This window comes from Rhamphochromis longiceps, linkage group LG1, assembly GCF_057381845.1.
Source record: "Rhamphochromis longiceps isolate RC_006_pf linkage group LG1, R_longiceps_female_GT1.1, whole genome shotgun sequence".
In the NCBI taxonomy this organism is placed as follows: Eukaryota; Metazoa; Chordata; class Actinopteri; order Cichliformes; family Cichlidae; genus Rhamphochromis; species Rhamphochromis longiceps.
Genome location: NC_140557.1, coordinates 1683001 through 1698823, shown reverse-complemented (window position 1 = coordinate 1698823; position 15823 = coordinate 1683001). Strand labels below are relative to the sequence as shown.

The following is a 15823-nucleotide window of genomic DNA, read 5'->3' as shown; positions in this document are numbered from 1 at the left end:
TGGAGATGTACGTGAACACCTGTGTGTGTGTGTGTGTGTGTGTGTGTGTTGTGTGTTTGTGTTTGCTATGATTTCAAACATCTGTAATCAGAACTCAAGCCTGAAATTACATGAAATCCAGAAGTTTCGTGAACGTTTTATTGTGATTCTGTTTACGCGCTGGTTTTGTTGCTAATCTGAACCTAGCTACAGCATTTACCTGTCCATCCACCGATGGCCTCGTGCTGACTCTGCCTAGTTTGCTGTTGGATCTGCAGCTGCAGAACCCGTGAAGCTCTGCAGGGTTCGTTTCTGCTGTTTACGTTCAGCTTTGTGAACGAAACCCACAAATGGCGCACAGCAGGAATGAACCGGCATCAGTTATGCTAATGAGCAAACGTGACAAACATGCAGCTGCTCGTTAATGAACCTGTTTGTCTGGATGAAACAAGCCTTTACAACAAGTGTAATAACAGGTCATAAAACCCAGATCCTGATTTTATAGCCTCTAACGTTCAGTGGTAGCGAGGGAGCGATCTGATTGTGCACTGGGTTCAAATTGCTTTTGGGTGCACGAGGGATTTACAGGAAATGAGGCGCGCATGTAATCCAGCATCATTTTATCTCGCCACTCTGAGTCCCAGTGACGGGAGAGGGATCACCAACAACCGGGGGCATCACCCTGTAGCCACGCCCTCTTTACGAACGTTGTGAATCGCAGTTTCTGTGACCTTCTGACTTTTTCTGTAGCGCCATCATCTGGTCATATTTAGTCTTTCCTGTGACGCTGTTTTTAAAAGCAGGAAGATGAATGTTCTCGGATTTTCTGACTCCTAACTGAAACAGAAGCAGGGCTCTGACAGTCGGTGTAGATTATTTCCCTGCTGAGGTCTGTGTGTCTTCTCAGCTTTGCTTTAGCTGCTCAGACTCTGAGGAGGACTGTTTTCTGTCCTTCATCATGAAGATGAGGGATGGAGCTCTAATCGTCGTGGGCTTTTGTTCTTTTCCCCTCTTTTATAAATGCGGTTAATCACTTGGAGGAGTTCTGGGACTTCTGAAATCTGAAAAAGAAATGATTGGTCCATGAAGCGAGTGATGAATTGAGGGATCTAAAGTGGTTTTGATTGGCCCGGGCATGGTCGTTTTATCTGGAAATAATTCATGTAATGGCGTGTTCCAGCTGGAAGGCAGACCTACTTATCCACAGCAGAATTCCTTCTCCGTTTCGCTCTCTTTGGGAATCTTTCTGTTTGCTTTGAACACTATCTCATGTCGTATTTTTGCCCGGTCGTCTCTGACTGCCCTGCCGTTTAATTGCTCTCCGTCTTCGCTTTCTCCCTGTGCTGCTTTCTGCCCTCAGTGCTGATTCTGCACAGCTCTTCCTTTTCTGTCTCGTTATCTGCATCCTTCCTCGGCGTTCCCGTGCGCCATCCACCCCTCTCCCTCTGTGTTTTTGCCCTTTTAAATTTGCTTCCTTATTCCAGCTCAGTCTTGCCCGCGGTCTTGCCCTTCGTCGTCCCGTGGAGCGCTCTGGCAGATATGAAGAGGCTTTGCAGCAGCAGAGGGATCAGAGATGATGTTAAGGCCACATTTCTTTGTGGATTTGTGGGTTGTTATTGAACATGAACACCGAGGAGTTCCCAAACCAGCTGACTGGACTCGGTGCACTTTGTGTCCGATTTTCTCCTCCTGGATAAATCGGATTTGTGACTTTGATTGATTGGTAATTTATTTCAAACATGTAAACAATATACAGGTACATTTATTAAAGAAAATAAGAGAGAGGGGAAAAATACTATACAAAAAATCAATGCATTTCAATATAGCTGCCGTTCTGATTCATTTACATGTTGAAAGGGAAGAAGTAAACACTTATTTAATCCCACCCCTTTGCCATAAATTATCAGTTAATATTTAGTTGCTTCCTTACTGATATAATTTGTAATAAAAATAGTGAACAGATTTCTGATATACTATATCCTATAATATCACATCATGATTTTTTATTTTTTAAATAGAGACATTCACTTAATTTCAATATTTTCCTTTTCTTTATAGTTCGAGAAGATCATATTTTTATAACTCTTTTTGAACAGTTTTGTGTTTGGACGTTGCTTTAATTCCATATTCAGGCTGTTCCACAGTTTCACTCCATGCACAGAAACACAAAAGCTTTTTCTTGTAGTACGGACCTTCCCTGTTTTGAAGTTACATACATTTCATATATTTCCTGGCAGTTCTTTATTTTTTGCTTTGAATAGAATTTGTGCTGTTTGGAATTTCACTCGATCGTCAATTTTCAATATTTCAGTGCAAAAATAGTGAGTTTGTATGTTCCTGTAACCTGCACTGTGGATGATTCGAACTGCTTTTTTTTGAACAGTAAAATGTGAATGTAATGTGGTTTTATAGTTGTTGCCCCAGACCTCTGCACAATAGCTTAAGTATGGTGAAACCAGTGAACAGTAGAATATGAAGTGATGTTCTGTCGAATACCTGTTTTGCCTTGTTTAGTGTTGCAATGCTTTGTGATACGTTGGAATGAATATATCTTACGTGAGCTCTCCAGTTAAGTTTTTCATCTATTATTACCCCCAGAAATTTATTTTCACTGACTCTTTCAATATCAACACCATTTATTTGAATCTTTGCATTTGTATTTAAACTACTATTTCCAAATAACATAAGTTTAGATTTATTCAAATTTAATGATAATTTGTTTTTATCAAGCCAGAACTTCACTTTACTTATTTCATTAGTCATATCCTCCAATAAATTCTGCAGATCATCACCAGAGCAAAAAATGTTTGTATCGTCAGCAAAGAGAAACATTTTTAATACTTTGGACACTTTACAGATGTCGTTAATGTACAAGTTGAAGAATTTTGGACCCAAAACTGACCCTTGGGGTACACCACAAGCAATGTCCACACATAAGGAGCAACCACCATTTAATTTCACAAAGTGCTTCCTGTCACTTGAATAACTCCGGACCCAATCTAAAGCGACCCCTCTGACACCATAACGTTCCAGGTTTCTTATTAATATATCAGGATCTATAGAGTCAAATGCCTTTGTCAAGTCTCTGAAAATAACCCAGCCACATATTTGTGATGTATTCTATTGAATCTAATAGTGCCGATGATGTTGATCTGCTTGATCTGAATCCGTACTGACTCTCAGTGAGTAGTTTATGTTTATCTATAAATTTTTCCAGTCGGTTTTTAAACAGTTTTTCAAGAACTTTTGAGAATTGAGGTAGTAAAGAGACAGGCCTGTAGTTTGTGAAATGGTGTTTGTTCCCAGATTTGTATAGAGGTATAACTTTTGCTATTTTCATTCTGTCTGGAAATCGACCAGTTTGAAATGATAAATTACAGATGTATGTAAATGGTTTTATAATAGCCTCAATGACTCTTTTAACCACTATCATATCAATATCATTACAATCCAAAGATTTGTGATTTTTACATTTTTTGACCATTTCAAAAACTTCATTTTCATCAACGGCTGTGAGAAACATAGAATATGGATTTCTGTCAATCAGTGTGTCCGGTTTGTCCTGTGCTCTCCCAGGATGACTGTTCTTGCTAAATTTGGTCCATAGTTACAAAGAGTTCATTGAGGCTGTTTGTCACAGCATCCATATTCTTCATGGTCGTTACAAATGAAATACTTGTAGTTCTTTTGTCCAGCCCCACGTTTTATAATCTTTTATTATTATTTCTATTTATATCTAATTGCTTATCTATTGCTTTACTAAATCTAAGTATATTAATTAACCTATTTTTATATCTTTATGTATCTGATTTCAGCATCTTCAGTTCTCGTTCTTAAGAACTCTCTGTATAGAGCATTTTTCTTTATAGATGCATTTTGCAGACCTTTTGTTATCCATGGACAGTCCATATATTTCTGTTTCCTACTATACTGCTTTATTGGACAGTTGGTTTTGTACAGTAATGTAAATATTCTAAGGAATTCATTATACGACTATTAACGTCCTGCTCCTGATACACTTCACCCCAGTTCTCTTTCCTTATGTTGAGCTGCACAAACTCAGTGACGCAGCTTAAAGAGAAGCTCCGTCACCTCGTTTAAGCACCGCCTTCTTCTCGTACCCGAAACCTGCACGCTCATACAACAGCAACGTGTCAATCACACTGTAGCCACGCCCCAAACCCCTCCCCCTCTCCTATGTCCTTTCTGATTAAACGGGCCATGATTTTATAATTGAATATCGTGTTTTATTCAATAAGACTTGAAACCTGCAGCTGAGATGAAAAACTCAGAGCTCAGGTGAGCAGGACGTTTCTATCCAATCAGACGTCATTTTAAAAGCAGAGGGTATAATGTCGCCAGTCTCTGGTTCACCTGACATGAGACCGACTGGAGGTGATTGTCAGCTCAGTGTAGATACTGAAGGCCAGCATGGAGAAACCCCGAGTTTCCCCCTGTTAGCACGTCAGAAGCCTCACATTTGAAGCTTTTGGCGGGCGAGCGTCTCTGCGAGCTACCTCAGAGTTGCAGAGAGACGAATAGGAACAGAGGTGAACGGCGGTTTATCTGAGTTAGTCTTTGCATCTTCGGGGCACAGAGGAATGGCACAGCTGAGGTCCTCCTCAAGGCCGGATAGATGGACTGCCAAAGTCACGCTTCATTTATCTCAAGAGGAACAACAAAGCCAGAAGGAAAAGGGCCGCCACGCAGCGCCGCCACGCTGACCTCAGCTGTGTGCGAGTCTCTTCTTTGTTTCCTGCCTTAGCATTTCCACCGCCCTCACTGGATAATGAACTACAGTATTGATGAGATTGGTATTGATCAGCCTCCAGGCATAGAGCATCCCACACACGCCCTGTCAAACCGCCTCCCGCTGATTAATCATGACGTCGATGCATTCAGATTGCTAATAAGCTCTACGTCTCGAAACATATGTGAGATGTTCCCCATCCGTCTGTGTGCTGAGTTCTGCCTTTTGGGTGCAGCGAAACAAATGCTCGTCTAGTTTTTTCCACTTCCTCTGAGCTGTAAAATACATTTCCCATCCTTCAGCTGCGTCCGCTCGCTGGCGCCTTGGATGCTTTCCAAACTTTGAGATTGGAAGGCCGAACGTGCCTCAGAGGAGACGAGTGTGTGTTTGAGTCCTGCACAGGTTCATGGGCGTCTGTTCCAGTAATGGCTCCGTGTGTGCGGATGCTGCGTTGCAGCCAGCGAGCACAAAGTTACCAACGCATCTCTCCAACAGCGACGGTCCAGACCGAACGACCCCCGTGTGGTTCTGAGATGCAGCGTTTGAGGATGTGCTCGGGCTCCAGACTTCAGGAAACGATTTATTCTAAACAACGTTTACGTGAAAAGTTACTGCTGAAGCTGAAAATGAATATTTCTCTGAGTTCTCCGTCCCGTTGCTTTTGGACTCTGTGTGGATTTCTTTATTAATGGTTCATGTTTAAACCTTCCTCCTGCAAAACAACCCCGTCCTGGTCTTTGACTCGGTCGGTGGATTTCTGCGGTAACATCTTTCCTTTCTTTTGTGTTGCCTCCCTGTGCGCCTCCTGTGTGGACACAGGACCGCTTCAGAGCCTTAGTTTCAATAAATGTAAATACGTCATCACAAACTAAATTATGAACTGGTGAGAGAAAAAACTTTTTTATTAAATGTATTAAATTATTCAATTTTATTTGATAGAAAAAGCAAATTAATTAAGTTTCCTGAAATAATAAATCATGTTAATATTCTTTATGTTAATAAAATGAAGTTCTAGAGGGAACGTTGTACTCCGGTACTTTATTCCTGGAGTCTCCGGGGATGAGATGAAGGTGAAAGCGTCGTAATTAATGAGGCCGATACTGACGGAGCACAAACTGCAGATCGGTCACTGGTTTGTCGAGCGGCTGTGTGTTCAGCTCAGGAACAAAGAGCTCACGTTTGGATCGGAGCTGATCGAGCAGGAGAAAAGAAAGATGTTGGGCACTCATCACCAGATTAAAAAAACAAACTGAATTATTCACGTGGGTTTATTGAAGGAGAGTGATGGATATGAACGCCCTGAAGGCCCTCAGACTCTCCCACAGATGGAATTAAATGTGAGGTTGCCCGAGGCCAGATTAAACTTATAGACACGACACATGAGAAGGTGATAGGTGAGCTAATTTGCAGGATATATATCCCCCCAGACGCCGGCTGTGATCTCTGCTTATCCGGCACGCAGCGCTCAGACGCGTTTAAGGCCAAAGATGAGTTTCATCTCTGCGCCAAGCCGGAGAGCAGATGCAGCAGAATCACTTCAGCTGTCTGCACATGCTCAGAACGGACGGGTTTCCTCATCCTGCACATCGGCTGAAACTATGTCAGCATACACAACATGAGCAGTGGCTTTGAGGCCCAGCCCCACATGTTATCACACAGCTACAAGACTATTCAATTCAACTTTATTTACACAGCGCCAAATCACAACAACAGTCGCCTCAAGGTGCTTTATACTGTAAGCTAGACTCTACAATAATACAACAGAGAAAAACCCAACAATCATATGACCCCCTGTGAGCAAGCACTTTGGCGACAGTGGGAAGGAAAAACTCCCTTTTAACAGGAAGAACCAGGCTCAGGGAGGGGCGGGGCCATCTGAGAAGGAAGACAGGATAAAAGACTATCATGCTTTCATTTCAACAGCTTCCTGCAGACACCTGCTCAGCACCAGTCCAGTGTTCAGTTCTGGTCTCAGGCTGATGAGGAGGAGGGGTTTCCATATGTCTGGCTTCTGCTGACCAATCATGTTTGAGCAGGCCTTGGTTGCAGGTAAACGGTCCACCTGGCTGTTTGCCCAAATTCTGTCTGAGTGACTTAGCCTCGTGATCTGCATCTAGCCTGGAAGTTTGAGGAAGCAGCAAAGCGCTGGCTGTTCCTCTCAGAGGCGAAAGCTGCACTCATGCTAACACGCTGCTGTCTGTCTGCTTGTGCAGAGAAGGATTAATGAAACTCAGCCAACACAGAGATGCATCTGCATGCAGTCCTCCGACAAGCTAACAGCTCGCCACCTGTGCTTTACGCTGCACGCAGGTCGAATGCTGATCAGCTGAAAGTTTAAAGAGAAAAAGGGAACAGCAGAGTTCAAGCAGAAGATCAAGAAAGGCAAAAATAAAACGTGGAGCTCAGCTTCAGCTCACACGTGTCTGAGATAAGCAGATAGTATCACCATCATGAGTCTCCTCCTGCTGTCCCGAGAATCTGGAAACGAGTTTGATTTACCTTGAAGGCATCGTTACATAAGCAGCCGCTGAGATTAATGAGCTATCGTGACGTGGCACCACCTCTCCTCCCCGCTCTGCCCCGGCTGCGCTCTGACCTCTGACCTCCACCCACGTATCCTCCCGCCGAGCTGCTTTCCTTTAATTTTAGAGGCGATGTCGGCATTCCCGAGAGGTCATTTCAGTTTGTACAGATGAGTCATTCATGTGTGTGAGTGGTGGGGGGGTTACAGCCAGGTGCTGAAAAACACAACTTTAATCCAGTTACGGTGTTTTCACTCCTGCCGTGTTTCACCCGTTAAATCAAACTCTGCTTCTTGAATTTCCTCCTCTGTGTGCAGTAATCACACCAAACCAACCTCACCACGAGCCTGTGGAGGCGGTGGTCTCCGCCCAGGTCTGTTGATGGCGTGACTGTAATCTGACCTCAGTCCGACGTAACGACCAGGTTTACTCTGTAAATGAAAGCTGAAAACCTTCCCGAAGCCACGCATGCTTCATGTTCTGGGATCCAGCCGTGATTTAGCCTGAATCCTCCGTGTTCTCCAGTAGCCCAGAACTCAGCAGCTTCTTCCTGTATTTACTTTTGTTGCTCCGCCCCAGACTCACCTGGCCAATGAGCTGACAGAACATTCTCACCTGGTTTGTAGCGGCACATTTTGGTTCATTTGGGTTTTTCACTGTGTGAAAACAAACCAAGCTCACATGAACAGAGACCTCAGCGTGATACAGACGGGGGGGCATGCACACTACACGCCTCAGGGGGAGGGAGCACGAGGCAGGGCGAGGACATAAAAACCGAGAAAACAACTCCTGTGAAGCAGGGCTTCATCTTATCCAGGTGACCGCAGGGTTTGAACCTCTGCTGCAAACCCAGCCAGAGCAGGTTGGAGATCAACAGCTATGAAATCACTGCCTGCTGACCAATCAGTGTCCTGGAAGATCCGTTTTTTCTCCTGTGAGATTAGCACCTGATCCTAGGACAGAGCAGCTGTTCTACATCCAGCTTTTCAGACTCCAGCTCACAGCTACAGGTGGGAAACCTGGCGTTAGCTTAGTGAGGTGATAGCCAGCTTCATCCCCGGGTATGATGAGGAGAAAACCCTGACCCGCCTCTCGTTGCCTCACTCAGAGAGGAGGATTAGCTTTTCCACCTACATTTAACGTCCGTGTTGTGACTGGTGTAAGGTGTGAGGTGCTTTAAATGATTTTCCTCATTCCTCAGTGGTCATCGTGTCTTATTTGGGGATTACAGTTCTGCCTCAACACGCTAAACTCAGGACTGACATCAGCAGCAATTAGCACGCCGTCGCTGTCATTGTTAATCCTGCCTGAGGAGTTAATCTCCAAAAGAAGAAAGCTGAGAAGCTGAGGATTCATTGCAAGATCCTGGCAGGAATTAAACCAGTCGGAGCGGGATGTGAAGCTGCTGGTGGATTAGGAGAGAGAGCAGGTAAAAAGTTAAGATCAGAGACTTCATCTGTACACATGAGGTCATAACAGGAGCAGGCAGCAAAGACAAGGAGCAGGCGGAAAACCAGGCAAAAATACCAAAATACCGATGAAGCTGACTCCTCCTGACAGCAGCCAGGAAACAGGCGAAAGGTCATACATGAGGAAAACTGCTGGAACAGGAGCAGCCAGAGGCTGCACGGAGAATCGGCACAGAACATCCCGACAGCCTAAGCCGGGCTCTCACGTATGCGTCGGGTAAGGCACCGGCACATTTTATGTGGACATGAGTTACAGCAGGTGTTGTTTGACACAGACGTGGCTCGACTGTCACGACACTCCTGACACATCCACACCGGACCGTGGCTGAGCTCAGGCAGCCAGATTCACCCTGAGCCGAAACCGTCAGTCGGGTGAAACAGGAGCAAAGTCCTGACTGTTTGTAACGATCAGAAAGAGACAGAAGAAGCTCTGGTTAAAGAAGTAGAGCTTAGTAAAGTACAACTTTATTTGCTTTTGCTTTTTTTTATCAGGTTTAAGTGAAGCGATCTTTGAAATTAAAGTTCATCAAGACAATGCTTCAAAATAAGTGCCTGAGAAGGCCGCTGAGTGGTGAGGGTGGAGTTTCTGCTTTTATTGGATCAGCAGATCATTGCTGTGATTTTAGTGTTCGCTGCGAGTCGGAGTGAAACAGATTCTAATGATAGAGGAGAGTGGAGGCGCGGCCTGCTGCGTCTGCTGCCGTCGTTACGGTGACGGATCGCACAGATGTGGTTACTCTCGCCTACCCTCGCTGTTCACGGCTCTGTATTCAGAAGTGAAAATGTTTGTAAAAGTTTTATAAATCAGCCGGGACCTTTCATCAGGCCTGAAGGCAGCGCCAAGGTTATTCGTCATGTTGACGTGTACGCATCATAAAACTCTGTAAACTCGACAAATGAGCGTCTGCGCACAGAGATGAACGGACTCAGCACACATGCACACACACACGCATGCACACGCACGCACGCACATGCACGCACATGCACACACACACGCGCACATGCACACACATGCGCACGCACACACACATGCACACGCACGCACACGCACGCGCTGGGAGTTTTTGGAAAGTTGAGGAAACAAACAGCTGCTGATTTAAACCAGGAGTACAACTATTGCCCAAAACAATCGTGACTGATTCGTCCTCGTATCGAGCAACACTGAGGTTCGTTTTATCGACGTCCTGACTGACAAACCGCCGCGGTATAAAAGATGGCCGTAGCTCTCAGGTGATTTAAACCTGCATCACAGTCAGAGAGGACGATTATCATCTTCTCTGGTTCTACGTTAACGACTCGTCAGGCTCGAGTCGTCGCTGTCTCCGGGTTCACAGTCAGATCGACACTTTGTTTGCCACGCCCACTTTCAAAACACGCAGATGACGTGAGAGGACGTCAGTAACAACACCACCCTGCAAGATGTTCTTCAGCCAGAAAGTTTCACTGTGAGGAGACTGTTGTTGTGATATAAACTAAGTTGAATTGAAGTGCACGTTTCCTGGTTCCTCTGGGATTTAGCTCATCGGTTGGAGGCTCAGTACACGCATCTTCTCCGCTGTTGGAGATTTCTGCCGTAGACGAGTCTGTCCTCTGAGAACGCTCTAATCTTCTCCGTGACGCGCAGCACGTTTTTCAACCACCAGGAAACCAAACAGTAACCGACTAAATGTGTTTTCAGGCGATGCCCCACAGTCACTGCACCGGTCGATGCTCGCGCTGACCTTATTTTCTATCAGACCAAAGTCATCACCAGAAAGAGCTCGTGGTCCAGTACAGAACCAGTGCAGCTGTTAGCGTGGAGGTGTTGGGACGCAGAGGCCAGAAGCTTAATGAAGCAGGTGTGCTGAGATCTGATCAAACTGTAATGGTGCCTGTGGGGACGCTGGTTAGAGATGCAGGCGTTTCCTGAGACACATTATTTTTGCTCCATTATTTCCTCCTGATTCCTCTGCTCGATATTTCATTTATGAGGCTTTAATAACTGGAAGTCACCACAGTGAAGTTATTACTGTGTGTGTGTCAAACAGCTGCAGTCCTGACGCTTCATCTTAAAATGCGCTTTAGATGCTTACAGTAGTTTTTGGTCTGAAAAGCGTGCACTTCATGTAATGCACACTGCAGACCTGGATGTGACTGAGCACTTATTAGCAGCTCTGTGTGTCTGTGCAGTCTGTGATAGCCGAGCTCTCTGAAGATGGTCACCAAAAACCCTGCAGTGGCTTAAACGCGTTTGTGGGTCACGTGACTCTGACTTGTGAGTCCGTCACAGGATCCGGTTCGGTCACTTTGCTCCTAGGAAGCGACTTCACAAACTATCTTGAGCGGATACGATCATTTCAACTCTGATCTGCTGCTAAAGCAGCCGGCTGTCATGCAGCACACCCATTTTCTGGCAGAGCTGTTGAAACCGGGCCTCTGCATCGTGTGGTTTCGGTCTGCAGCCGCTGCAGCTCAAGCGAAGGACAAATGTGTGATTTGAGAGAAAAACAGAGCAGCCGTGGATCCATTCAAAGTGTGCCAACGCAGCATTTCAAGGTTACGCTAACACCTCGGCTGCATAACATCATCATCTCCTCGTGCTGTCATCTGAGCGAGCCCCTCTGAGAATTACAGCAACTCCCAACAGCTCCGCACTCGTTTCATCTTTGAGGCTACAAAAAGGAAGCAATTAGCTCTCCTATCTTCCCCTTCCTCCCATCTCCCTCCTCCGTCTCCTCTCTTTAGCTTCACTTAGCACTCCTCACAGCTCCGTCTGCTGAGACCTGATTACTTCAGAGGACAGTGAAGGGAGAGATGAAGAGGAGGAGGCTGACGAATGATGGGGAGGGAGGATCCGTACAGATGGTGGCCATGAAAGCGCTGCAGATGTTCATTGAGTAAAAACAGAAACTAAAGTGGAGAAATGTTGAAAACTTATCAAAAACTACACGTTTAGTAGTTCAGCAGGTTTTCTGTTCGTTTGATTCTTTCAGTTCTTATTTTGTTGACAGTTTCAAAGCATTTAAATGATATAAGCTGACTTAATCCACCCGATATTTCCCCTTGTTTGTCTCATCAGGTCTCCAAGGATCTGTTTGGGCTGTAATTATTACCATCACTATTAGTTTTAGTTATTATTTTTTAGCCTGTTTGGCATACCCATGGTGGGAGAAGAACCACCAGTAACACTGTAAAATCTCCCAGTTTCTGTGCTGAGAAACAGCCCAGCCCGACCCTGAAGTGCTCACTGGAGGACAACATGAGCTTAACTGTCCTCCTCTGAGACGAGAGCCGCTCTGATCAGCCTATCGTGTCTGGTTTCTTCAGGCATCAGAAAACGTCTCCTCGCTGTGAAAGTGTCGCCAGAGTCAAAGACTAAAGGCCAGCGTGTACTCGGGGTCAAAGTCGGGCTTAATGCTCTCCACGCAGCTGGAGGTTAACCCTCTAAAGCCTGAACCTTGAAACTGGAGAGTTTATTGAAGCATCTGACAAATTTGTTTGAAAAACTAATTACATTTTAATTTCCATATATGCCTTTTATTTTGTATCAGTTTGTTACATCTGGCTTTAAGAAACCATCCACCTGTCGGTCAAATAGGCCACGCCCCTTTAATCCTTAATACAATTTAAACAGGTGAGTTTTAGAAACATCCTCCCTATGCAGGTGTTATGGAAGAGAAAGGATCCACAGATAGCAAACAGTTTGTGTATCAGGCTGCAAACATGGTTATTTCTGCCGTAAAGTTTTAACATGGGAGTCTATGGGGACTGACTCACTGCTGCCTCTGCTGGACGTTAGAGGAACTGCAGCTCATCTTCATTCTTTCCCTGGATGTTGCTGCTTGGGTTGAAGTTCAGTCCATCAGCAATCGTCTCTCCTCAGAAAAGAATGAATTACTACCTGCTTTGGAAAACAGCATCTGCTGAACTTGATTACACAAGATGACCAAATCATTGTTATGGATCCATGTCTGGGTGATGCTGAGAGTTTATATCAGAGCTAATCTCACTCAGGTTTCCTTTTAGAGGTCACATATGTGAGGAGCTCCCCACTTGTTCATTAAAGACCAGCTCCTGGCTTTAGCCCAAATAATTACAGTTACATTACAACATGTGAATTTTGATTTTATGTATTGTAGAGCCTGTAAAATAAATAGGCCCAAGTGTGAAAGCTACACAACATGAGGTGGATCAGTTAGTTAGACTTGTTACTGTTACTGTAGTTCCTGCACAAAGTTTTCACCAGAAATTTAAACCTAATTTTCACGATTTATTAACGACACTCACCATCATTCCAGAGTGTAGCAACCAACCAGCTGTGTTGAACATGGTGTCAGTTGCTACTGACAACAAGAACTAAAGCTGTTTCAACACAATGGGCTGAACCATTTTTTAATGCGGGTGCGGGGGGGGAGGTAGGTAATGCACTATGTCGAGTTTTAGAATGTAATTATTTTAATTAACTTCAATGGTAATTATAACTAGGCTCAAAGTGTTAATACTTATATGCATATTGTCATATGCAAAACTAGGGTGGCAAGAGAACATGCCACCCCAGTAGATCCGCCCCTGAGGACAGAGATTTGCAGAGAGAACACGAGACGAAGCTTCGCTCTGTATCCACGTCCTGCACTGACTTTATGCTCCACCAGGGGCAAGAATGTACATTATGTTGATATGAGGTTATGATGATATAAAATGAATGTCATTGTGTGTGTGTGTGTGTGTGTGTGTGTGTGTGTGTGTGTGTGTGTGTGTGTGTGTGTGTGTGTGTGTGTGTGTGTGTGTGTGTGTGTGTGTGTGTGCTTCAGATCTATCGGCGTTGCTGGCTGGTGTTCAAGAAATCTTCCAGCAAAGGACCTCGTCGTCTGGAGAAATACCCCGACGAGAAGGCTGCTTACATCAGAGCATGTCCTAAAGTAAGTGTGTGTGTGTGTGTGTGTGTGTGTGTGTGTGTGTGTGTGTGTGCTCTTTAGAGCTGACACACTTACTGACAGAGATGAAAGCCTGTACAGAGCTCAGCGTGAGGCGGCCGTTTCTTCTTCTTCTCTTTAAAACTCAGCAAGCTTTCGTTCTTCATCATGATCAGCAGCATTACTTCTCCTTCAGATGACCGTCCTGGCTGCCTTCACACTCCTTCACTGAGCATCCTTCAGCTTGTGAACTTGCTCTTTGTTCTTTCTCACAAAGCTCTAAAGAATCGACTGTAATCCAATCACAGCTGAGATGTTGAGGTGGACGGGACGACTCCAGCTGCAAAGAATCAGACACTTTGAGGAATATTTGGCTCAGCTTTGATGTACACTCCCACTCTAAGGTGTGGACACACCTTCTCGTTTAATGGTTTTTCTTTATTTTCATGACTGTTTACATTGTAGATTCTGACTGAAGGCATCAACACTATGAATGAACACACGTGGAATCATGTAGTAAACAAAACAGTGTGAAATAACTCAAAACACGTTTTCTATTTTAGATTCTTCGTAATATCCGCCCTCTGCTTTGATTCCTGCTTCGCTCACTCTTGGCCTTCTCTCCATGAGCTTCATGAGGTCGTCTCCTGAAATGGTTTCCAACAGTCTTGAAGGAGTTCAGAGATGCTGAGCACTTGTTGGTCCTTTGCCTTCACTCTGCACTCCATCTCATCCCAAACCATCTCCAGTGGGTTTAGGTCAGGTGACTGTGGAGGCCAGGCCTCCATCGCTCTCCTTCTTGGTCAAACAGCTCTCACACAGGCTGGAGGTGTGTTTGGGGTCATTGTGCTGTCCTGGCGTGTCGCTGCAGGATGCTGTGGTGGCCATGCTGGGTCAGTGTGCCTTCAGTTTTGAATAAATCCCCAACAGTGTCACCAGCAAAGCCCCCCCACACCATCACACCTCCTCCTCCATGCTTCACAGTGGGAACCATGCATGTAGAGACCATCGTTCACCTTTTCTGCATCACACAAAGACACAGCGAGTGGAACCAAAGATCTCAGATGTGGACCCATCAGACCAAAGCACAGATGGTCTAATGTCCATCCTTGTGTTTCTCAGATCAAACAAATCTCTTCTTGTTGCTTTTCCTCAGTCGTGGTTTCTCAGCAGCTGTTTGACCATAAAGGCCTGATTCACACAGTCTCCTCTGAACATGTAGAGATGTGTCTGCTGCTGGAGCTCTGTGTGGCATCCATCTGGGCTCTGATCTGAGCTGCTGTTAATGTGTGATTTCTGAGGCTGGCGACTCGGATGAATGCATCCTCAGCAGCAGAGGGACTCTGGCTCTTCCTATCCTGGGGCGTCCTCATGTCAGACAGTTTCATCGTAGCACTTGATGGTTTTTGTGACTGCACTTGGGGACACATTCAAAGTTTTAGCAGTTTCCCAGACTGACTGATTTATAAACACAAAGTAGAAAACCTGACCTGGATTAAATTAGACTGATCACCTAATTAGCCAGTGATATGTAGCCTGACAGGCCCTGCCAGCAGGTGGCGCCTCGGCTCCCGGTCGACGTTAGAGGTCACAGTGTCTCTGCGTGGTGTTTAATCAGCCCTGTTTTCCACTTTATCTCCAACTTGCTGTTTAGGTGACAGAGATCAGCAATGTGAAGAACATCACACGACTGCCACGTGACACCAAGCGACAGGCGGTGGCCATTGTGTTCACAGACGACACCTCACGCACCTTCACCTGTGAATCAGGTAACATGTCTGCCTCGACCTGTTTGGGGGGGGATAGAGAAGGCACAATGGAAGAGCTAATGGTGATATATAATGATGTGTAATGTATGAGGAAGAGCAGTGCCCAGTGCATCATGGGAATCCCCGGCAGCCTACGTCTATTGCAGCATAACTAAGGGAGGATTCAGGGTCACCTGGTCCAGCCCTAACTATATGCTTCAGCAAAAAGGAAAGTTTGAAGCCTAATCTTGAAAGTAGAGATAGTGTCTGTCTCCTGAATCCAAACTGGAAGCTGGTTCCACAGAAGAGGGGCCTGAAAACTGAAGGCTCTGCCTCCCATTCTACTTTTAAATACTCTAGGAACAACAAGTAGGCCTGCAGAGCGAGAGCGAAGTGCTCTAATAGGCTGATATGGTACCACAAGGTCATTACGAGTTCCCAAAAATGTTCAGACTTGATGCGT

General features: G+C 45.2%; 1 protein-coding gene across 1 annotated transcript in view; it reads left to right on the top strand.

Moving 5' to 3' along the window:
- dok4 (docking protein 4) overlaps nt 1-15823 on the top strand; it is a 53142-nt gene that overhangs the window by 31808 nt on the left and 5511 nt on the right. The window contains exons 3-4 of the mRNA XM_085427970.1: nt 13511-13618; nt 15267-15381. Coding sequence (XP_085284096.1) covers nt 13511-13618; nt 15267-15381 — 223 coding nt within the window. The remainder of the gene's footprint in view (nt 1-13510; nt 13619-15266; nt 15382-15823) is intronic.